The sequence below is a fragment of the Macaca fascicularis genome, chromosome 3, assembly GCF_037993035.2.
Source record: "Macaca fascicularis isolate 582-1 chromosome 3, T2T-MFA8v1.1".
In the NCBI taxonomy this organism is placed as follows: Eukaryota; Metazoa; Chordata; class Mammalia; order Primates; family Cercopithecidae; genus Macaca; species Macaca fascicularis.
Window position 1 is genome coordinate 17,875,843 of NC_088377.1, and position 24,547 is coordinate 17,900,389.

At 40.4% G+C, this 24,547-nt stretch overlaps 1 protein-coding gene across 4 annotated transcripts in view; it reads right to left on the minus strand.

The window, feature by feature from the left end:
* Nucleotides 1-24,547, minus strand: part of MAP3K7CL (MAP3K7 C-terminal like) — a 45,055-nt gene that overhangs the window by 14,927 nt on the left and 5,581 nt on the right. For 3 of the 4 annotated variants that reach the window (XM_015446938.4, XM_005548865.5, XM_065541432.1), the window contains 2 exons: nucleotides 11,780-11,841; nucleotides 674-789 (listed from right to left, as the gene is read on the minus strand). In XM_015446938.4, coding sequence (XP_015302424.1) covers nucleotides 674-756 — 83 coding nt within the window. In that variant the 5' untranslated portion in view covers nucleotides 757-789; nucleotides 11,780-11,841. Of the gene's footprint in view, nucleotides 1-673; nucleotides 790-11,779; nucleotides 11,842-15,130; nucleotides 15,241-24,547 lie in introns of those variants that run through there. The other variant, XM_015446936.3, reaches the window with a different exon arrangement.

Consider the following 24,547-nt stretch of genomic DNA (forward strand, 5'->3'; position numbering starts at 1 on the left):
AAATCCCAACCAGCCAGTACTGTGAAGGAAAGGTGTCTACTCTGATGCTTTGCAAGTATAAAAGAATGGGATTCACTGGGGTAGGCACTGGCGGAATCAAGTGCAGTTAAAAAGAAGGATTCGGAAACAAACAGTTATGAGTGAGTAAAATCAGAGTGCTTGAATTAATAGAACTGTATAATTCTCTACCGCAGAACTGTAATAGTAATAAAAGCTATCAAGATAAAAACTTACCCGACTATAAAATGTAGTCAGTCAACTAATACATTTACGTCATTTCGAAGAGCTGTCCCAGTGGCTTCTTCGCGTGATGTGGGAACACCATCATTTAAGCAGAAATTAAAATTTACACCAAGCCACAGTGTTCTGCGGCCTCTGGGCACATTTACGGAAAACATAGTGTGGTTTTGGGTGGTATTTTGGCATTTTTAATTTCCTGAACTAATATTTCTTATTTAAAAATTTAGGTTTTGAGTAGGAAGCATTCCTGGTATTCCTTTTGCTACTCCATAAAGTAAAGCACTTAATCTCCAATAGCACCACTTGAATCATTGCTATAACCTCCGTCTCATCCTCACACTCAGCCTGTCCCCTGCCCACCGCCCTTGGTCCTTGCCCAGTAGGCAGGACCTACTCAGATGTAGAGTGTGGGGGGTGGGGGGTAGGTACTTACTTTCTTTGCTCAAGCAGGGCGATTTCCTTTTTGACCTCATGGTATTCTTCTGCTATTTGGCAGTGCTGTTTGAACACCTCCATGGATTCCGCGGAGTCATGACAAGGTGGCAGGGGCTTCACAAACAAGAAGATGAAATTAGTCCATTTCTTTGCATCAGGATAAATTACCAACCATTTTGCTCTGCTGATGTTCTTTAAAGGAAGGTTTTTTCTTTCTTTTTTTTTTTTTAACATGAGAACAGCATTGTTAGTCACCATTCAACAGAGTTCAGCTGATTCTATTTGACTGAAAATAGAGAGGTGGACAGATAGTCCCCACATTCGTCTCCCAGTGTCATTCATGGACATCTCTGGCCTAAGTCAGAGCCCTGAAATCCATTACATGTCAGTTACCTGCCACGTGATGGAGTAAAAATAAGTCTCTCAAGGATTCTACAGTACTCCCTCGAAATCTTAGACTCTGCTTTAGAGAAGAGCAGTGGTGGGGAAACAGTTCAGTTGTCTGTTCAATTACCCCTTGCTTTCTGTTCCTGTAGTCAGGAGGTATAATCTCATCTTACAGAGTAGAGAAGAAAAGCTCTCTTCTGAGAAATGCATCTGACCTAAAGAAAGATGCTGAGCCAGAAATAATGCTTGCAAGGATTAACAAACCTGTAAGAAAGGCCAGATCTCCCTCCCCCTAAAAAAAAAACCATCCGTGTAAGATTCATGTCTCTCTTTTTCTCCCATCCATGGAAGAAACAAAGAGCAGCGCGGCAAACCTTTCTGACTGCAACATGGTGAAAACCCTACTTCTAGGAATTATTTTTAAAGAACGAGTTTCCCCCAAGTGTATTATTCTAATTTCTTGTTTAGCAATGCGTGATTAAAAGTACCACTTTTAGGCCAGGTGGATCGCTTGAGGCCAGGTGTTCAAGACCAGCCTGGCCAACATGATGAAAACCGATCTCTACTAAAAATACAAAAATTAGCCAGGCATGGCGGCATGCACCTTTAGTCCCAGCTACTTGGGAGACTGAGGCAGGAGAATTGCTTGAACCCAGGAGGTGGAGGTTGCAGTAAGCCGAGATCATGCCACTGCATCCAGCCGGGGTAACAGAGTAAGACTCCATCCCAAAAGGAAAAAAAAAAGTACTACTTTTAGGAATATTAGTTAAGAGTTTTTTTAAATCACCCTTTTCAATTATATGTAGAAAAAAATGTATATAAAATCTGAGAAATATCAGTTTATTGTGAAATAGGTTCTTCAATCTTATCCTTTCTTCAAAATGGTATATTTTATATATATATATATATATATATGTAGTATCTGACAAGGTCATATTGTCACTAATTTTATATAAGGAAATGGAGAACTAATGAAGTTTTTACTATTTGTTCCTCTCATTATATTCTTCAAGGACACAGATTTCTGTGGGTGTCATATTTAGTGATCCTTCCCACGATATAATAGAAATTCAATAAACTTTACTGTCTGATTGATAGATAAGATGACCTTCCCTATTTATCATGAGGCCTCTGAGTAGAGATGTTTAAAGGAAATAAAATTCTAAATAGATTTTGATCAAATTTACCTTCACGTGGAACATCTGTTACATCCTAGTTCATGGAAAATCTAATAGTAATCATATTAGGCAGCATCTTTCTCTACTGCCCATGAACACATTCACGGGATAAACTCAGCCTGTTGGAACCATTATCCCTTTCTATACGGGATTAAATTGAAAAATAATGCACAGTAGTACTACAGTATAACTCTCCCCATGAGATAAAGCTGTTGCCAAAGGAATTCAGAACTCCTGGCTCCTCCAGTCTGTGCCCCAGAAATCGCTACCCACTCATCAATTTTCACCTGTTACACTGGCAACTTACCAGGTATAACAGTAAGGGGAATGAAAGCAATTTATTCTGGGCACCATAGCCAAGTTGTTAAATCATCTGTGCCCTGTTAAAGGATTTGTCTCCTGGAAGGTCCTAAGACTACACATCAGATCCTGTCCTTACAAACCCCACACGGGGCTATACTCAGTTGAAACAAGAGCTCAGTACATGTAGGTACCTGAACCATGAATTCAGTACAGTTAACTATGTGACAGCCAAAAAGTTCCAGAATTCTGCATGAAGGATTCACAGCTTTAAGAGAACATAGAGAATAGCCATGTAAAGGGAGGTATGTCTTTTGCTGCTATAATTTAAAAGGAAAACTGAAAAGTACATTAATAACTTTCTTAAGAAGACAGAGGCCTTCCCTTCGTCACCCCAGCTTGCCACCTGTAATGCTTTTCACTAAGTGGGAAATGTTGTCATTTGTTCTTTTTTTATTATTGGCATCTCTTAATTGTAGGAAATTCAAAGATGTTATTATCTGTAGGTAGCGTGATCATGCCACTAACGGTATGTAATGATACATATTTCAAGATACCCACATGTGCTTTCAGCAGCACGATCATGCTATCTATACATAATAATATTTTCAAGACTTCCCATCATAAAGAAGGGACAATCAAAAAAAGAATAAGCCTAAAATACTTTGTATCCAGTTTTCAGAGAGTACAAAGATTCCAGGGGTCATTTCAGCCTCTGGATCCTGAAAACGAAGCCTTCAACTTGACATATAACTCAGCAACACTTCAAATGCTCCCAGTTTGTATGAAAACATTAAAGAGTAATATAGATTTCTCTTTTTTAAGCAAAGAGGAAGGTTATATTGCATAACCCACCAAAACATTGTAAAATTCTCTCATTAGTTGCCAGAGGAAGAGGGAAATAAGGAATTGTTGTTTAATGGGAACAGACTTTCTATTTTGCAAGATGAAAAAGTTCTGGAGATTGGTTGCACAACAATGTGAACATACTCAACACTACCAAACTGTACACTTAGAAATGGTTAAGATGGTAAATTTTATCATATGCATTTTTACCCATAATGAGAAAAAAATTAATGCAAAAAATTATTTCATTAAACCTTTCTGCTGTCTCTAGCCCATCGTCTTCTAAGCAGTGCTGCCAGGGTTACCTAGGAGAATCTGACTCCACTTGTAGTCAATCTTCCTCACTTTCCCAAATTTCTCCCCAGGGAACTTCAAATTTCTCACCCCTTTATAATCTCAAGCCATTCACTGGTAACCCCAAACACGTTTTTTGCTGCTGGGATATTGGATATTCCAGCAGCCAAATAATAATGGATATTATTGCCATTGTTTGGCAAATCAAAGTGCTCTTGGGTCAACAGAATCCACTGTTCTTAGAAGGCAGTTGACATCATTAGCCATTTACCCCAGCCCAGGAAACTGACCAAAGAATTTGCTTAAATATATATGGTTCTCGTCCCACCAGGCTAGTGAATACAAGTATCAAGATAGTCAGGTTTTATACCTAATATAAAAAGTGGCACTGTAGAATAATCTGATGTGTTGTTCTGTGGGGGACAGAGTAACTCTCATTGCTTTGTGATATAATGTGTGTATGTGTGTTGTATCATCAGGTCCTGACTGAGGGCAATCCTCTCTTACCTTACCTTTTGAGAGGTAATCCCTCAAAATAAGAGACAATATATGGCCAACAATATTAATCAAACATAAACTTCTGCCTGAGGAAATCGATTCCTAGAATTCAAGAATCAGGTTTTCAGTTTAAAAATGGAGGACCAGTACGCTTAAGTAACATGACATGTAAAACACTGGCACTCATGAATTAATTGACTCTATGTGGGTTTATGTAACACATGCTCAAATTAAAAACTGAAAAATAACTTAAAAGAATACCTGTGGGTAACTAGATGAAAAAACATCTATTAACTTCTTGCAATAAAAGTGACACTATTTCAGTTCTCATTGCTTGATTTTGACTGTTCTTGTCAGAGAGATTTTCATAGTTCTAAGCCCATGCTGGGAACGGATGTACGATAAATAAACTCTTAATGTTGTTAAATAATTTTTTTCCAGATCCGGAGGAAAAAAAATTCCCTTGTTATTCTCTCCATAATGATGCTACATCCTCCCATTTTGGATACACTTAGCCCACCTTCCTGCTTAAAGAATGAAATATTGCACTTCAAAGAAAAGGAATCCAAAAATAGTTCAGTTGACAAGTTGAAGAAAAAGATACTACTGATGTACTAGAGCACAAATGCTGTGTGGTCACAGCAGCAGCTTTTCAGATGCACTCACTGCCATCGTATCTGGTTTACTAAACAACACAGCCAGTTCTAAGGAGGTGAAATTAAGACATTCTCCTAACAGTGCCTCAAGCCAACTTTGAAACACATGTTTCCAAGACACAGATTGGGGCTAGGGTGAGGTCACAGCCCAGGAGGAGATACTTCCTCCTCACCCCCTTTTCCTCCATCTCCGCCTCCTCCTGCTGCCGCCTGAGGATGGAACTTGCAAGGGCTTAATATTTCATGGCAGTGCAGTGTGAAGGAGCTGCTACTATCTCTGGTATCCGCCCCAATTATCAGGACCGATTTAACAAGATGAAGTAAGAGAGAAACCGCAGGGTCCCGTTCCAAGAATGCCGGCTTGAGCCACAAGGTGCTATTCTGCTCTCTGCCTGAGCCGCCGGTTCATAGCAAGCTCCTCCCGAAGTGGATTCCACTCCCCGGAACAGGCCCCATGGGGAAGGACGCAGCCAAGCCACCCTGGGCTAGGAGCAAAGCCGGCTCAGGCGTTTCCGTTTTCTACTTGGCTTCTGCGAATGCTACTGGCCCCATCCTCTTCAAAAATGTAAGAATTTAATTTTCCTATCCCAGCTTCCCACACAGGAGATATATTTAGGAAGCTAAACATTCTACACTCGCTGAACAGTCTTTGTATTTATTCCTTGATTCTCAGGGTTACCTACTTTGGGGAAAGATGGGGGTGTCCGATTTAAATTTACATTACATTGTAATGTCTTACAATTAACAAGCATCGTTTGTTAAAACTGAGAGGAAAAACACAGTCCATGCTGATTTCGATATTTAAGAACTCTATTATCTTAGAACTTTAAATATTTTAAGAACTGACATTTATATAGTATCTACATTACAGTACACGTTAAGCACTGTCAATTATACTACAGAACTTATATATCATGTTACATTGGAGTAAAGTATATTTACGTCATTTCTGTTGACATAATATCAAAAGGAGAAAGAACACAAGAGTAGCAAACTTTTTGAACAAGCCGTACCCAAATGACAACTGAGCTTCTCAAAACAAACAAACAAACAAAAAAATTAAAAGCATTATTGAAAAGCTCCAACGTATCTATATATGTTTTCTGTGTGGACACAGCAGTCAAAGAAAACTTGCAGTATAAGATACTTTTCAATGTGTGTATGACAGAAAATGTCGGCTATGTCTGGTGCTTTCTATGAGAATACATCCTAACCACATTTCCAGATGGATGTTAAAGACCAGTGTAGCAGAATCCTGGAAGGCTAGACTTCTTCATTTTCTATCATTTTCATTTCCCAGATGTCAAGCGATATATTGATGCAAAACCTAACAGAAGTTTCCGGAGAGGCTGCTCGGATAACAGGATATTATGGTACACAACTGAAGCTACGAAATTGTTTATTTGTGGAGGTGACATCAGTTTCTGGACTTATCAGACTCTGTTAGTTCAGTGTGTACCACAGAGACACCTGTCACTGTCAGATTAGATAGGAGGACTTTAAGGAGGGATTGAAGCTATTGCTCAATTTGGTTAAAAAAAGTCCTATTGTTTTCAAAGCACCTTGGCTTAATGAAAAGAAGAGGGTATCAGAACTTCTATCCCTAACTTAAAATCCCAAGGAGATGCTTTTATTTCATTTTACATGAATAAAAATAAATTACTTATTCTTAAGTATTTTATTCAATAAATAATTTCACCAGAGAATGAAATTTACATTAATTGAACAATGATTTTGTCAAGGTCTGTGCTAGATCTACTCATTACCATATTTAATTCCCACAACAATGTGAGATTGATATAGTTATCTCCACTTTGCAGTTGAGAAGTGAGCTTTCAAGAGAGTAAATAACAAGCCGGAAATCACAAATTTAGCTGAGATCCAAATCCAGGCCAACCCAATGCTAATGCCCATGCTTTGGTCATTGTCATTCTCATTAGGATGTTTTTAATTACAATCTACTAGTCATCATGTCCTCTACCTGACAATAGAACATATTTCTCATTCCAATGCAGTTAAGACCACGTTGTAGCATAGTTTTGGATCATGTGTAAGTCAAATCATGGTTCCAAAAACATAACACGCTTAAGCAGTAAGACAGGCTTGGTCTTGACCCAAACCCTGGGACCATGAAAGGATTCCACCATCTTTTAGAACAGAGAGAGACAGGTCAGACAGAAAGAAGCTGAGACCTGAAGAAAAGTAATGGCTAGGTGTGTTGGTTCACATCTGTAATCTCAGCAGTTTGGGAGCCTGAGGTGGGTAGATCCCTTGAGCCCAGGAGTTTGAGACCAATCTGGGCAACATGGCAAAACCCTATCTCTATGAAAAATACAAAAATTAGCCAGGTGTGGTGGCATGCACCTGTGGTCTCAGCTACTCAAGAGGCTGGGGTGGGAGGATCACCTGAGCTCAGGGAAGTCAAGGCTGCAGTGAGCCATGATCATGCCACTGCACTCCAGCCTAGGTGACAGAGCAAGACTTTGTCTCAAAAAATAAAAACGAAAGAGAATAGTGATTTTTCATTCATTCTTAGAAATGGACATAGAATTGGGCCTCCTTTCTTCTGACTATATCATCTACATTAGCTCTACTCAAATACTGCCCCTGATGGCCATGGGAAATTTAGAAATCTAGTCCCAAGAAAGGAATCTGCACAAATAGAATTGACCTTCCACCTACCCCTGGATGGAGGCCCAAGGCCCACAAATGAACATTATAAAGAGATGTTCATTTTAACACCTACCTTCTCCTGCGGTCTCTTGCTCAATATTTTGCATTAATAGAGACATCAAGAGAAATGTTTGTCACTGCTATTCTTGCACAAGGCTTTTTTTGGCTTCTGTGAAAATAGCAGCACTGCGAATTACATGCTCAAACATGTCCACATTCTTGGCAAAACAACAGAAAAATGCTGGGGGTCAAATTAGTGATCGAGTATCTACCAAATAGCTATTTTATAGCAGCATTTTATAAACTACCAACGCATGTGTAATGGATATCAGAAAGTCAGAACAGATTTTACAAGGTTATTCTATAACAACATTATGGCAACCTTGCAAAACAGAAACAAACAAACAAAAAAAGTTTCCACCTATCAAAGTAATTTAAGCAGCCTGTATGTTCCTTAAAAAGCGTGAGGGAAAGAAGGGAATAGTAAATGTATTTAGACCAAAATTTGGCCTCAAGTTTCTCATCTGTAAAGCGGAGACATAATAGTTAGCGTACTGATTAACGTAAGGATCAAATGAGATCATATGTAGGGAAACATCCCTTGCCTAGTAGGTACTCAGTGTGCTTTGGTGGGATTTAAATCCGAGGTTTTGCAGAGAATGGGGCTGGCAATACCTGGCATCATTTATTTTCCACCAAGAAAATGTTTAAATCTCTGATAGAGGTCATGAAGACTCAGTTCATTCTTAAGCAAATAGTTGCAACCACAAAGCACTTCATATGCCTCTGTAACCCAACTTTTACTCTTCCATAGTGGATGATGATAGTCGACAAAATTCCAAGAGCCATTACTGTGTGATGAAAGCACACGAGACTGACTGTAAAGGTGGCCCGCTCCGTGTAATAGATTGTTCTTTTTGTACATGAAGCATTTGCATTGCTTTCAATACAGAGACTTCCTGCTACAGAAGGCATAAATGTATATGCTTATGCTAAGCATAGAAATAAACATTTGCTTTCAGATGTCATTTTCTGTTAGATTTCTCCTCCCAACCATCACCGTCTTGCTCTTTAGTCACTCACGCCCTGGAGTACAGAATAAAGATAACAGGCAACAGCTCTAGACAGAGGCAACCCTACCCAAATGCCTTGACAACTGGTGAATGTTTGTAACACTCACTCCTATCCTTCACTCAACAAACAAGCACTTACTGAAATGTGTTTAGTTGTATTGCTGGTAACGCTCTCTCCATTCACAAAGAGATAAAGCACTATCATACTTTAAGGGGAAAAAAATCAAAACCCTGAGCCAGAAACTACCCTCTCAACTGCCTAATTCATTAAAGATCAATGAAGATGAAATAGTTTCATTAGAGTAAAATAATTAAATAGACTTAATTTCTAATATATGTCAAGTGGAATTAAAGCTATAAAATTCAAATGGACCTGGCAATGCTTTAACAGAAAAAATTATCTGGATAATTGCCAAGGCTACTGTGAGTCTTGTGGAGAATGATCCATGAGCCAGAGAAGACCATTAAAGTTCCCAAAGGAAAAAATTTTGTTCCAACACAAAAAAGTAGAATTAATGATCTATAATTTGAGGAGAGAACAAGAACCTGAATATGCTTTTAGTGTTTTATTTCCAAAACATGTTTACTCCTTATTTTCACCTAATTTCCATGATAACAAAATAGCTTTGATGTGACCACAGAATAAAGAGGAAAAAATGTGACTAGAGGAAAAAATAGCTATTAGGCTGGTGCAAAAGAAGTTGTAGTTTTTGCCATTACTTTCTTTTTTATTTTTTTTGAGACGGAGTCTTGCTCTGTTGCCCAGGCTGGAGTGCAGTGGTATAATTTTGGCTCACAGCAACCTTCAGCTCACTGCAACCTCCGCCTCCCAGTTTCAAGTGATTCTCCTGCCTCAGCCCCCCAGTAGCTGTGACTATAGGCGCGTGCCACCACACCTGGCTAATTTTTGTATTTTTAGTAGAGATGGGGTTTCACCATATTGACCAGGTTGGTCTTATCCACCTGCCTCAGCCTCCCAAAGTGCTGGGATTACAGGCGTGACGCACGGCACCTGGCCAATGGCATTACTTTCAATGGCAATCCCAATTACACCACCAGTAGCACATAGACAGCCCCTGTGTGAGAACAGAACCTAAGCAAGAACCGTCATTTGCAATGTGAGCACATCAGAAGAAAATGCAGGCCAGGCGTGGTGGCTCACACCTGCAATCCCAGCACTTTGGGAGGCTGAGGCGGGCGGATTGCTTGAGGTCAGGAGTTTGAGACCAGTCTGGGCAACATGGCAAAATCCCGTCTCTACTAAAAATACAAAAATTAGCCAGGTGTGGTGGCACACGCCTGTAATTCCAGCTACTAGGGAGGCTGAGATGGGAGAATCGCTTGAACCCAGGAGGTGGAGTTTGCAGTGAGCTGAGATCACCCCGCTGTACTCCAGCCTAGGTGACAGAGGGAGACTCTGTCTCAAAGGAAAGGCAGAGGGAGGTTTGAATTGTTCTTCTTCATGCTGAAAAGAAGAGATATTGGTGGGGGCAGGGGAGGGAGAGACCATAGTTAGATATTAGAAGCCAGGAGAGCTGGGTTGAGAACCCTGCATGGAGGACAGAAAAAAAGGAGACATGATGGCTGATAGCTAGAGATGAGATTTTAGGGATGACAGAGCTCTTTTGACAGCTGTGTGGTGATCAGGGTAACCCTCCAATCTCCTATACTGTTTTCAGTAATACCTACATAGCTATACTGCTCTGTTGAGCAGCTTTCTGTTGGAAAACTGAGACAATACCCAGGACTGCTGCAAAGGTGAGAATGAGGACTCCTCCAAGCGGCCAGGTCACACCTGAGTCGCCCTCAGTTGGTTTTTTAGAGAGCACCCTGGCAGTAGAACACCAGCTTTTCAAACCTGACCCAGGTTTTTAACACAGTGCCTGTGTACTGAGGTAAGAACAGAAGCAAACAAAAGGGAACACTATCTTGGCTTGTGGAAGGGCTCATTCTTGGTTCTTCTTCCACCTCCGTTGAGGGCTGTCCAGGAATAAGAATCCCAAACTCAAATGACCTTAGGACACAAGGCACACCCACAAATGGGAAAAGCTGCTGTGTGTAAGATAATAGGGTATGTCAGGGCCTGTTGGGAACTGGAGGTTACAAATCCCTTCTAAAGGCTTTCAAAAATCAATATTTAGGAGAAAAAAGTGGCGACCAAGAAATGTCTGTGTACAGGATTCAAGACCCCTACTGGACTTGTCCAAATGTGACTACAAAGTTAAGTATTCAAGTCAATGGCTGGCCCAAGGGCAGTATCCAGGTATTTTAGACAGAACCTCTTCCAAAAGCCATTTTTGCCTGGAATCACCATGGATAATCTAAAGAAAATTAAAATGTGATAAATGAGCTCCTTTCAAATAATTCTGGTGTATTAAAATATCTTTCGACAGATCATTCAGAAACTACATATACAAAATAATTTTTCATGGGTCCAACAAGTCAATTTTCAGAAGGTTTAACTTAAAATAATTATATTCCATTAAAAGTTGTCAGAGAACTGGGGAAGGGGCAGGGAACGGAGAAAGGAAGGTTATTCCAAAGTCTTGGCAAACATGGTAAGTTTTCTCTGCGGAGTTGATCACTAAACCACTAACCCCAAACACAGCCAAAACTGCAATGGCATCGAGACAGCCATACCAAAGTAGAGCAGGGACCCGTCCTTTTCCCAGGCTCCAGAACTCCTTAAAAATAGGAGGCAATTTACACTATAAGCACTTGATGTCCTGGTGCCATAGCCAGATAACCAGACAGGGGCACTCCATGAGGGCTTCAGCCTGACTTTGGAGCTCTAGAAATGTAATCCTTTCTCTCATGTTGGGAACTGAACAATGAGATCACTTGGACTCAGGAAGGGGAACATCACACACAGGGGCCTATCATGGGGAGGGGGGAGGGGGGAGGGGTTGCATTGGGAGATATACCTGATGTAAATGATGAGTTGATGGGTGCAGCACACCAACATGGCACAAGTATACATATGTAACAAACCTGCACATTATGCACATGTACCCTACAACTTAAAGTACAATAATAATAAATAAATTAAAAAAAAAAAAAAAGAAATGTAATCCTTGATGACTTCAAAGCCCCACATTCTGTGTCCAAGTCAGTCTCCCCTAGTCAGGCCACTATCTGCCCAGCTTGCTATACTTTGACACTAAGGAGGAAAGAAGAGAGACTTTAGAAAAATCCTTACCTGTAGCTGCTGGTCTAATTCTGGAAATTCCAAAGGAATGGAGTCTTCAGGGGGTGTATCATCTAAAACAAGAACATGAAATGATTCTTCACTATGGAGCTCTTTCTTGTAGGAGAGGTGCCCTGTTGGGACCGTCCTTGGACTCCCCCATAGTTAGACCATCAGTGTACACTGTTTCAGTCATTTTCATCACTTCAGTTGGGGACAGACAGAGTGTAAAGGACAATTTTGCTCGTTTTCTGTACACACAGATGCGTGGAGAGCTTAGTTGGCCCGAACAAAATTTTGCAAGCAAATATCAGAATCCTCAAATGTCCAGGCTGGTAGCTCTCCAATTAAGAAGGACTGCTTGTCTTTCAATACTCTTACATTGGCCAAAACCAAAAAATATGATATGAAACAAAATGCTTTAATAAGGTGCTAATGAGGTGGCCAGAAGGACTTTAATGGGACAGGAGAACATGTTAGTGAAAAGTAGAGGCGTTCGTTCTGCTCTGAATGACTCCAAGTGCTGCAAGCTGTGACAGTATTGCTGTCTGCTCCTACCACAAACCACACTAACAGGCAGTTAACCAGAAACTCGTTCTGGGTTACAGTGAGAAACAGGCAGCAACCCAAATGGGGCGTTTCTTTCCAATACACCAGGCAGCACTCCTACCCTGTGGCAGAATTCACAGCTTTGTTAGAGAGCGCCAGAGCCCAGAGAGTCCCAAAAGACCTCCTAACTCGTGCTTACGTTGACTGGTTGGCAATAGGCAGCTGTTGCTGGATCGGAAGATGAAGTTCTAAGAAGCATTTGAGGAAATCTGAACAAAATATAGGTCAGAATATCCAAGTCACCCCCAAATCTCTTCAAGAACATAGTGCTGACCCAGCCTTGGTGCTACAAAGCAGAACCTCTGGTATCTCCAGGTACTCTCCGGCTCTAAGGGTTCATTGGCCACTCATTTCCAATCCCTACCCTAGTATATATACAGTACACATATACATACAGTACAGGTACAGTAGATACATATACAGTACACAAACACATACAATACAGATACACATACACATGCATATATAATAGAGATACAGTACAGGTACATACAGAGTACACATATACATACAGTACAGGTACAGTAGATACATATACAGTACACATACACATACAATACAGATACACATAAACATGCATATATAATAGAGATACAGTACAGGTACATACAGAGTACACATATACATACAGTACAGGTACAGTAGATACATATACAGTACACATACACATACAATACAGATACACATAAACATGCATATATAATAGAGATACAGTACAGGTACATACAGAGTACACATATACATACAGTACAGGTACAATACAGATACATATACAGTACACATATACAATACAGATATAGTACACATACACATATAATAGAGATACAGTACAGATACATATACAGTACACATATGTACAATACACATACAGTTATATACAGTACAGATACAGTACAGATACATACATACACGGTACACATACATATACACATATAGTACACATATATATAATAGAGACAGTACAGATACATATACAGTACACATATATGTACAGTACAGGTACAGTAAGATATACACAGTACACATACAGATACAGTACGGATACATATGCAGTACATATACATATGTGCAGTACAGTACATATACATATACAGTACATACACACAGTACACATATACAGTGCAGATACATATACAGTACAGATACAGTGCATATACTACATATACAGTACACTTATACATATAGTACACATACATATACGGTACAGATACATAGTACATATGCATATATACATATACAGTGTACATACACATATACAGTACACATACATCTACATATACTATACATATACGGTATGTATGCAAAATATAAGGTGAAAAAATAATTTAAAAACCAAAGCTATTTTAAATTATAATAAAGCAAGAAAAGATAATAGTTTTTATGTTTTCATAGTCATCACCAAATTTCTTGATTAAAAACTGGTTGATGTTCTTTTTGAACTAGAGGGAGTGTTATGGGCCACACACAACACAGAAACAAGTATCCTCTCCCAATGCGCTGATAGTACAGTCCAGAATAAAATGTAGTACACAAGGCATTTCTGGCATCTAAGGCATTGAAGGCATCGAAGATAATCACCAGAAAGATAATTTAAACAAGCACGGTATTCACTTTGACCAAAGCCCTCAAGGGTCATATCACTTAATAGTCTCTGGTATATTTTAGTCAAGAGTAGTATAACAATACTTCCATATAAAAGTAGTTTAAAATAATGACAGTGCATCACCACATTTGAATCTGTTTTGTATCTGCACCTATGCTAGACAATGGCTGTCCTCAGATTCAGTGATACCACTTAACTTTAGCTCACAGAACAAGTAGAAACTGAGAAATTTCCCAAGCCCCTTGCTGCAGGTTAGAAGACAGTCTTCAGAGGAATTGGGATTCAGTCCCCAGGACCTTTGAATGCTCTACTTAGACTAGAAGTGACAAATTCTGCCCATTACTGTGCCTTGTTAAATCCACCCCAACATTTGCAAAGAATTGGATAAAAGGCAGAAATAATGCACTTGTCACCACTGACCCTTTAGAGGTAGGCTTCATTATAAAACCTATGCTTTGTGAAACTGATTTTGGTCTTAACTGCATTTACATTCACTGCAGTACAAGTTTAATAACCTAGACATCACAATCATTTTAGCTCACTGGGTCCAAGGCCAGAATGATTTGGCAAAGGTAAATGGGAACATATTCTACTTGTGCATCCCAACCCTAATAATCATAGACAAGCAGGCACTTGTTGGAAGGAGAAACCACTTCTGTAAAGTATGAGAGCAGCTAAGACATTCTAGAATTCTAGAAGACAGCCAGGAATGAACCTCAAGGCTTCCTGAGACTTAATCCGCCTTGCCTCCTGTGAAGTCACACTCCTTCCTGCTTAATTATTTAAAAAAAAAAAAAAAATCTTCATTTACTTTACTACAGTAATGTAAATAGCAAACACCTGGTATCAACAGAATTAATGAGGCCCACTGTGGAAATCTACATCCTTATTTATAGTCACACCATGTCCAGTCAAACATATGTGACCATACTGATAATTTTACAGATAAATAAAGTAGCTTCAAATTGGACTCCTTGAGTTGAAATAAAAGTCTAATTGATTAACATAGAAATCAACATACAATGGATGTTTTAGAGAGTCGAGCAAAATAAAAAGTAAGACTTTTGTTAAAGAATGGATCAAGCTGGATTAACCCAAGCAGGAAATAGCAGCGGAAACAAGAAGACCAAAGACAGATGTACGAAGCCTACCAAGTCTGAAAGCCAGGCCTGTATTTCACTGTTTGATGCCATCTGGTTTAGCTGGCATCCCTAGCAGCCAGAAATTTCAGGGCTTGCGAAGCTGCTTACAAAGCTGCCCCAAGTTGATGTGTGGTGTGTTTACTTTTAAACAGTGGCTGCCTTCTTTGACTGGTTTTAAAAATAGGCAAATATTCTAAAAGCAGGATGATGAATCACTGGATTGGGCCAAAAGGAAAGAAGGAAAATGACTCAGGCTGACTAGTAGCACAGCTGTTCCAAAAACATTTGGCTGAATCGTTGTAAAACATTTTGACAGTGATACCGGATCGGAGTTCCTGACAGCAGTTAAGTTTGTTTTGACAATTCCAGAAGCATAAAGTAGACTGTACAGTAGCTGTACAAGAGACCCTCTAGCAAATTTAGCTTTTTTCAAAAGAAAATAGTTGCTAGATATGTTTATAATGGGACAAAATCACAGCACAAGTATACTTTTATTAAAATCTATTTACCAAATATTTATTGTGCAAGACTGGGGCTGAGACTTACGCAAAATGAGCAAATCACTTTATCATATTTTTAATGCATTAAGGAAGTAATTTGAAGGCTTCCTCTTCAAAATGGCACTGTAGACTTACCAGACCAAGCAAAATGTATCCTAAGAAAGTTTTTAAAGGATGAAATATAAAGGAGAGAAGAGGAAAATTTTTTATATAAACAGATGTTCACTGCTTGTTTGGCAAATACAATGTGACGAAGCCAATGTCCTTAAGATAGAACTTTCCTATTGACCACCCAACCGTTGTGATGTACCATGGTACATTTGACGATGGGCTCTTTTCAACATCTATTGAGCAGCTGTTGTGTTGGTTTCAGGATTCTTTTGTTTGTAGATTCCCTTCAATTGTCTTCTCTGTGTTTCTCCATAACTTGAACAAATAGGACACATTGGGTCTGTAATCCAAATCCTCCCTGTTATTTAGCAATGAGAGCTAGCAATCAGTTAGCAGAGAATATTGAAACTGGAAAGGACTAGGCAACCGTCTGGTCCAGCCCCCTCAGAGTAGAGCTAAACACAAGGACCCCAAAAAGGGAAAGAAGCTACCCAAGACTCTGTGATTCGTGGCCATGTAAGATTAAGGGGTGTCCCCCAGCCCTGGGCTCTTTCCACCATCCCACTCCACTCTTCTGCACTTACTAGTCCACAGGTTCTCAGACTTGTATTTCATGAACCAGTAAAATTTTCCCTAAAATATTCTGGCCAGGCACAGTGACTCATACTTGTAATCCTAGCACTTTGAGAGGCCCAGGCAGGAGGATCACTTCAGGTCAGGAGTTCGAGACCAGCCTGGCCAACACAGTGAAAGCCCATCTCCACTAAAAATTCAAAAATCAGCCTGGCATGGTGGTGTGTGCCTGTAGTCCCAGCTACTCGGGAGGCTGAGACAGGAGAATCACTTGAACCCAGGAGGCTGCAGTGAGAACCGGAGGTTGCAGTGAGCCAAGATCAAGCCCCTGCACTCCAGCCTGGGCAACAGAGCTAGACTCCATGTCAAAAAAAAAAAAAAAAATCCCTAAAATATTGGGAATTACATCTTAAGAGCATCCAACTATTTCTTTGGCTAGTGAAGATGATTCAAAAATGACCACCGAATATCATTAGTATCCCTTTATGATAGAGAGAACATTTCAACACCAAAATCATAAGGCAATCATAGAGTAAAGGAGTGGCCATTATATTTAGCTTTACAGATGAAAATAAACATATACCCAAAATACCTCACTCTCGTACCTTTCTTTCTTTCTTTATATCAGAGGGGTGAAAACTTCATCAAAGCCAGACTGGGTTTTGAGAACACTGTTCTAAACAACATCTTCGCTGTGTTTTGCAGTCAATCATCTCTCCTTCCCACTGTGCTCACCATTGTAGACATAACTGGGGTGTAAGTTGAGAAGCCCTAAATCCTTGTTAAAAAGTGTTTAGGCTGCCACATGGAGAAGACCTCAGGAGAGGGGAAGCCATGCCCAGAGGACATTCCCAAGCCCACTGCACTCCCCAAGCAGAACACAAGGGGAAGCCTTGCCCAGGATCCACTGAATTTGTTGACATTTCTTGCAGTTACAGCTGGCTTCATGGGCACTGGACCTATGTGATCACACAGAGCCCTCCCTCCAGATGGGCCCCACGCTTAATTTAATACTCTGCTAGAGTGTCTTGAATTTCTTAATAATTTTTGAATGAGGAACGCTGAATTTTCATTTTGCACCATGCCCTGTAAATTATGAAGTTAATTCTACCTGCAGTATGATCTCTGAGTGCTGGTGTCCTGTAAATTGTCCTGCAGGTCACCAGGGACAAACTGACACTTACAAGGCAGGTGAATCTGGGTAGTGGCTTAAGTGCTGAGGCTCATACAGAAACTTTCCTGGGAACTGTTTGCCTACGAAGGCTCCTAACCACTAAGAACACAGCAGGTCAGTACAATGTTCAGTAGGACACAGACTTGAATTTGAATCTCAGGTTGGCCACTTTTTAATTGGTGAATGTAAACAATTGGCATAATCTTCTTGAGACTCAGTTTCCTGCTCTGCAAAATGGCAAGGGTATTACCTGTCTCTGAAACTTGCTATTGATAAAGGAATGTGTATGTGAATCACTATCCTAAAGCCCAGCACCCAGAAAATAACCAGTAATAATAATGAATGCTTAATATAATTAAGTTCACTTTTCATTCTTTTTCACCATCAACCTGACCAAAGGGGTAATGTGGAGACAGGGCAGCTGTGTGTGTAGATATGTGAGTAGTGGCAGGAGATGGGAAATTATTATTCTTCATCATCTGAATAATATAAAGGCAACACACAGGGTTAAGGTCACTGACTCTAGTTACTGAGTTCTCCCTCTGCCACTTAAGGGAGATTTCCCTGATGCAGCTATAACCTCAGGTCTTGTGGATTTACTCTCTTCATTTAAATGTGAATTTAAGGATCTCCTGTCTAGGCACAGTGGCTCATGCCTGTAATTCCAGCACTTTGGGAGGCTGAGGTGAGAGGATTGCTCCAGTTCAAGAGTTTGAGACCAGCCTAGGTAACACAGCAAAACCCCATCTCTATAAAAAATACAAAACAATTAGCCAGGTGTGGTGGCACACACCTGAAGTCCCAGCTACTTGAGAGGCTGAGGCAGGACGATTGCTTGAGAATGGGAGGTGAAGGATGCAGTGAGCAGAGGTCATGCTACTACACTTGAGCCTGAGTGACAGAGTAAGAACCTTGTCTCAAAAAAAAAGAATTTACTTACAAACACTTTTCATATGAAAGACTGTAAAAAAAAAATTTATGCATGAAAGGTCTTTGAGTACTGTCATTTTAAATCTAAATGTAAACTAATATTTTATTTTTAGGAATAAAATATGTGACAAAAAGTAACCAATGCACATTCCTAATATATCCAAAAAGTTTAATTTCTAGATACCTAAGTCCTTGTTAGAGTATCACATAGTTTTAAGACACATCAAAAGCTTTTGAAAACTTTGCTTCCTGCTTATTAAACGCTAGAGATGTGAATCCTTTAATATACATCGGATTTTCAGGACCCATAAAATTACAAGTATAGCTACAGAGATGAATGTGAATATTAACGCAGATATGGATAAAGGTAGAGATTTGGTATGGCAAAGCAGATTTTCAGTTCTTTATAAATTAATAAACATGATGGTATCTTAACCAGTACCTAAAATTGTCAGACTAATAAGACCATGCATCAGTAGACTGGTTTTGCTCAGCAAAAAGAGACTTGATTTAGTTAAGGACAATTTCTTTTTTTTTTTTTTTGAGACAGAGTCTCACTCTGTCACCCAGGCTGGAGTGCAGTGATGCGATTTCGGCTCCCTGCAACTTCCGCCTCCTGGGTTCAAGCGATCCTCCTGCCTCAGCCTCCCGAGTAGCTGGGACTACAGGCACCTGCCACCATGCCCAGCTAATTTTTTGTATTTTTAGTAGATATGGGGTTTCACCGTGTTAGCCAGGATGGTCTCCATCTCCTGACCTCATGATCCCCCCACCTCCGCCTCCCAAAGTGCTGGGATTATAAGCGTGAGCCACCGCACCCAGCCAAGGACAAATTTTATGTTTCTTGGAAACACCTATTCACAATTATTGTAGCTATCATTTTGTGAATGTCATTGATTTATCCTGTTGTTAGAATGTTTTGACTGGCTTAGGTTATAACATACTCACTGTCTGAAAAGCACCTGCCTCAAGAAGAGCTTATCGGGGCCAGGTTCAGTGGCTTATGCCTGTAATCTCAGCACTTTGGGAGGCCGACATGAGTGGATTGCTTGAACTCAGGAGTCCAAGCCTAGCCTGAGCAACATAGTGAGATGCTGTCTCGACAAAAAATAAACAAGAAACTGGGTATCGTGGTGCATGCCTGCAGTCCTAGCTACTTGGGAGGCTGAAGTGGGAGGATAGCTTGAGACCAGGAGGTTGAGGCTGCAGTGAGCCAAGACTGCACCACTGCACTCCAGCCTGGGCAACAGAGTGAGACCGTGCCTCTAAATAAAGAAATAAATAAGCAAACAAACAAGAACCTACTGGAAGTATATTTATCCTTTAGCACACCACCAAATAAAATTTACTCCTTTTTTTCTTCTCTCCTACCACAACATACCAGAAGTAACCTTCCTCCATCAACCCCATGGCCCTTGGGAAGCTATTCGTTGTCAGGAAGCTTTGAGCTTTCTCTCATAACATGAACTCTGCCTCTAAATGGGCAATTAAGTAACAGTCCTGAGGACCTGGCTTTGAACCCTCCTTCTATTTATTAATTACATGATTTGAAGCAAGTCACTTCATCTCACTTAGCAAACATTTATTTCCACTTCTGTGAAAGCGAGTGGAATAGCACCTTCCTGTGGGGCTGCAGCCAATATTAAATTGATGAGAAGATGCCAGTAAAAGCACTACTCCTAAGTATTCAGTAAACATTCACCTCCTTTCTGGCCTTTCTTCACAACTTTAAGTAATACATTCCAACCAATAAATCCCATAGGATCTCAGACTTTTCATCAGACACCAGGATAATGAACCCCAAGTGGTTACAGATAGTGCATTACTGATTTCATAAGTGTTTCATAATTACGTTTCTACTATAGTTCTCAACTCTGCGTGCCATCAGAAATGTAAATATAGGAGACACCCACCTTCCACCCTGCCCTTAAGGCACTTTTGACTGAATGTTGTCACTGCATGCTGAGACAGCTTTAAATGTAAGCTCATGTTGGGACAGAAGGTGATTCGAGAGAGTTCATAGTGACTGTCTGAGCCTCGGTTTCCTGCAAATTCCTGGTTCCTGGTGTCTAAAATCCTAGTGGGAACTTTACCCCTTAACTTCCTACAGAGTTCCCTGTGAATATGGAAAAAAAAAAAAAAAAAAAGCCAGAGAGGGGGCCTGGGTGCCGTGGCTCACGCCTGTAAGTCCAGCACTTTGGGAGGCCAAGGTGGGCGGTCACCTGAGGTCAGGAGTTTGAGACCAGACTGGCCAACATGGGGAAATCCCATGTCTATTAAAAATACAAAAATTAGCTGGGTGTGGTAGCGGGCGCCTGTTATCCCAGCTACTCAGGAGGCTGAGGCAGGAGAGTGGCTTGAACCCAGGAGGTGAAGGTTGTAGTGAGCCAAGATCACACCACTGCACTCCAGCCTGGGTGACAGAGTGAGACTCCATCTCAAAAAAAAAAGAAGAGAGGAGAAAATGGTAAACTCAATATTCATTTATAGCTTAGCGTGGATGAGGTTTTCTAGAGTCATTCCAGAGAACAATGATTAAAAGTATGGAGAGAAGAAAGTACTAGAAACCCTTAGGATCCTGAGGAGGACAAGGAGAATAATACTGAAGGTGGAAAAGGTTGAAGGAAGAGGACAGCGACAAAAGACACTTGGTGGCTGGTCCAAGTACAATGGTGTTTACAATTAATTAATCACAACCAGCTACAGATTTCTTTGTTCCTTCTTTTCTCTCAGTGCTTTACTTGACTAGCCTTAAAAAATAACGATAAATAAAAAGACACTTCACCTGCACCGCAATTTTGCTGAGAGCCAGTTTTATAAGTGTACACAAAAAGATTTCACATAACACCCAACTTGTTGCATTAGATTCAAAGGTAGCTATTGCAACCACTCCATGTAATTCTCCCTACCACACAAAACATCCTGATATTTGAGGAGAAAATTGTATTATTTAAAAGAGACACCAATGGTATAGGTTCTGGATTTAAAAAAAAAAAAAAAAAAAAAAAGCCGGGCGCAGTGGCTCAAGCCTGTAATCCCAGCAGTTTGGGAGGCCGAGACAGGCAGATCACAAGGTCAGGAGATCGAGACCATCCTGGCTAACACGGTGAAACCCTGTCTCTACTAAAAAATACAAAAAAAAAAAACCTAGCCGGGCGTGGTGGCGGGCGCCTGTAGTCCCAGCTACTCAGGAGGCTGAGCCAGGAGAATGGCGTGAACTCGGGAGGCGGAGCTTGCAGTGAGCCGAGATCCGGCCACTGCACTCCAGCCTGGGCGACAGAGCGAGACTCCGTCTCAAAAAAAGAAAAAAAACTAAATGTCATACAATTAATTCATATCCAGATATAAAAAATTTCTAATAGCCTGAAAGAATTGTTTTTGAGATAGGGTCTTGCTATGTCACCCAGGCTGGAGTGCAGTGGTGGAATCATGGCTCATTGCAGCCTAAATCCCCAAGACTCAAGCAAGTGCCCCGGTAGTTGGGACTGCAGACATGCACCACCACGCCCAGCTTATTTTTTAATTTTTTTACAGAAATAGGTCTCATTATGTTGCCCAGGCTGGTCTTCCCTGGCCTCAAGTGATCCTCCTGGCTCAGCTTCCCAAAGTGTTGGGATTATAGGCATGAGCCACCGTGCCTGGCCAGAAAGAATTTTAAAAACAAAATATTAAAAGCTACCAGCTTGAGCTGATACTAGTATTCTTGACTCTTTCTAAATAAAACAAAAAACTGCTCTAAAAAATGCAAAAGACAGAGAGAATTCCAAAGCCAAGGTCTAAATTTACAAGGAGCATGACAGATTTTAGCTTAGCTGAAGATGAATAAAAGTCTCAAATAATTAACAAGAAATCCTAATGTCTGTCCAACTCTAAATTCCCTCTAGCTGGAGAAGGGCCAGTGATTCTTGAATAACCCAAGAGGTAGGATTCATATTTTCCTTCTGCACTTTTTTCTATTAAGAGAATTAATTCCATGAAGTTTCCAGTTTAGGAAGTTTTAACTCTTTGAAGTTCCCAGTTTAGAAATCATACTGATTATCATTAATATCATTAGCTCATTAAAGACAGGCATCACTGCCTCTGGAAATTACCATTAGCTAAGTATTACTTTAAAAACTAATATATATATATAAAATATATATATATATAAAATATATATATACTTGACTAGCCATATATATATATATGCTCCAAAACCTTGCTTCCTTTATTTAAGGACCCCTGGAGGTCCATGTTCTATTCAAAGTCTTATGGCTCATTCTGCTATCACTGAACAATGACCAACTCCTCATCTACCAGGGCCAGTCTGTCACCAAGTCCTTTCAACCCTTCTTTCAAAATGGACTCTGAATTCAGTCATCCCATTACAGTATCTAATGCAGGCTCTCATCACTTGGTACCATTATAAAAAGCCTCTTCCATTCTCCCATCTCTCCACATTCCAGACTATTCCACCAAACATTTACCATTTTCATCATATTATTCCCTTTTCTAAGGACTTTTGACATTTCATCACTTTTGATCAAGTCCAAACCCTTTTGCTGAACTTTGAAGATTGACTTAGTAACCCTAGTCTATTGCTATCTAAACAGGTACCCTATGTAAGTATCTAAAACAATGCCTGGCTCAAGCAGGGCACGTAGACAGGTTACTCTTCCACAGTTCAGACCTCTGCTCCAAACGACTAGTTTTAGTCTTTTTTGAACACACCATGTTCTTCCTGACTCTTAAGTTTTGCTCCTGCTTTCTGTTTAGAGGGAAAAGAAAGAAAACTGGTTACAAGATATGTAGCCCCCTTTTTTGTATCTAGTACCCAGGAATGGCATCTGTCCTGTACTGCTGTTCTATACTCTACCTGCCCTCAAGCCCAGTTTGACTATCACCTCTTCCAAGAAGCTATTACTAACTTCTCTGGGTGACACAGACTTTTCTCCCAACACCTCTGCCTTCCAAAGCCCATGGGAGGTCATACTGTTCTCTTTTGCACATCCCACTCACCTTTGGCAGAGTGCTGGAAACACTGAAACCAAATAAATTCAGCTAATTGACCAGAGGAAAAATAGGACATGAACAATCTACTAACTGCATAACTAGTCCCCAAATAACTGCCAGTCAATAATACTATAAAATCTACCTTGACGTCAAGCAGAAGTGTGAGATGTAGGTGAGACACAACTACTCAGTGGTATACATTTCCCTTGATACTCCACAGTCAGTTATAATTTCAGGGATAAGTTTAATGCTTAATTTGTATCAAGCACTCTGCTAAATACCTTACCTATAAGGTGTCATTGGCTTCTTATTACAACCCTGTGAATTAATACTACTATTCGCATCTTATAGGAAACTGAATTTCAGCAAGGTGGAATGATCATAAAAATAGTGTTGGAGGTAGGTCTAGAAATCATGCCTCTCTGGCTGTAAAGCCTATGTCCTTAACCTCTACACTAAATCATCTCAGGAATATATAGTCCTGAAATGACCAGATGAAATGAGCACTAGACTAGGCTTATCAGAAATCAACATGTTGGGCCGGGTGCAGTGGCTCATGCCTATAATCCCAGCACTTTGGGAGGCTGAGGCGGGCAGATCGACTGAGGTCAAGAGTTTGAGACCAGCCTGGCCAATGTGGTGAAACCCCGTCTCTACTGAAAATACAAAAATTAGGCAGGCGTGGTGGCAGGTGCGTGTAATCCCAGCTACTCGGGAGGCTGAGGCAGGAGAATCGCCTCAGGGAGGCAGAGGTCGCAGTGAGCCAATATCACACCACTGCATGCCAGCCTGGGCGACAAAGACTCTCTCTCAAAAACAAAAACAAAAACAAAAACAAAAGAAAGAAATGAACATGTCAATATTCACAAGCAAAGATGTCTCCTTTTCTCATGGACTCTGCTTATTCATCAACAATAAATCCAACAATATAGAATCACTCCCAAAAAGTCCACCTGGTGCCCTCATTTACTATGAAAGTCTAGGGGGTTTTCCTTTGTTTCCCCCTAAATGTGTGTTTTGCAGGCCACATGCACTGGAATTCAAAAGGCATGCACAGCTCGCTTGATGGCAAGTGTTCTCCTGTGTGACACTCCACATGTTCCTTATTCAAGAATTCAAAAGGAGTGTCCCAAATATCTGCAAAGC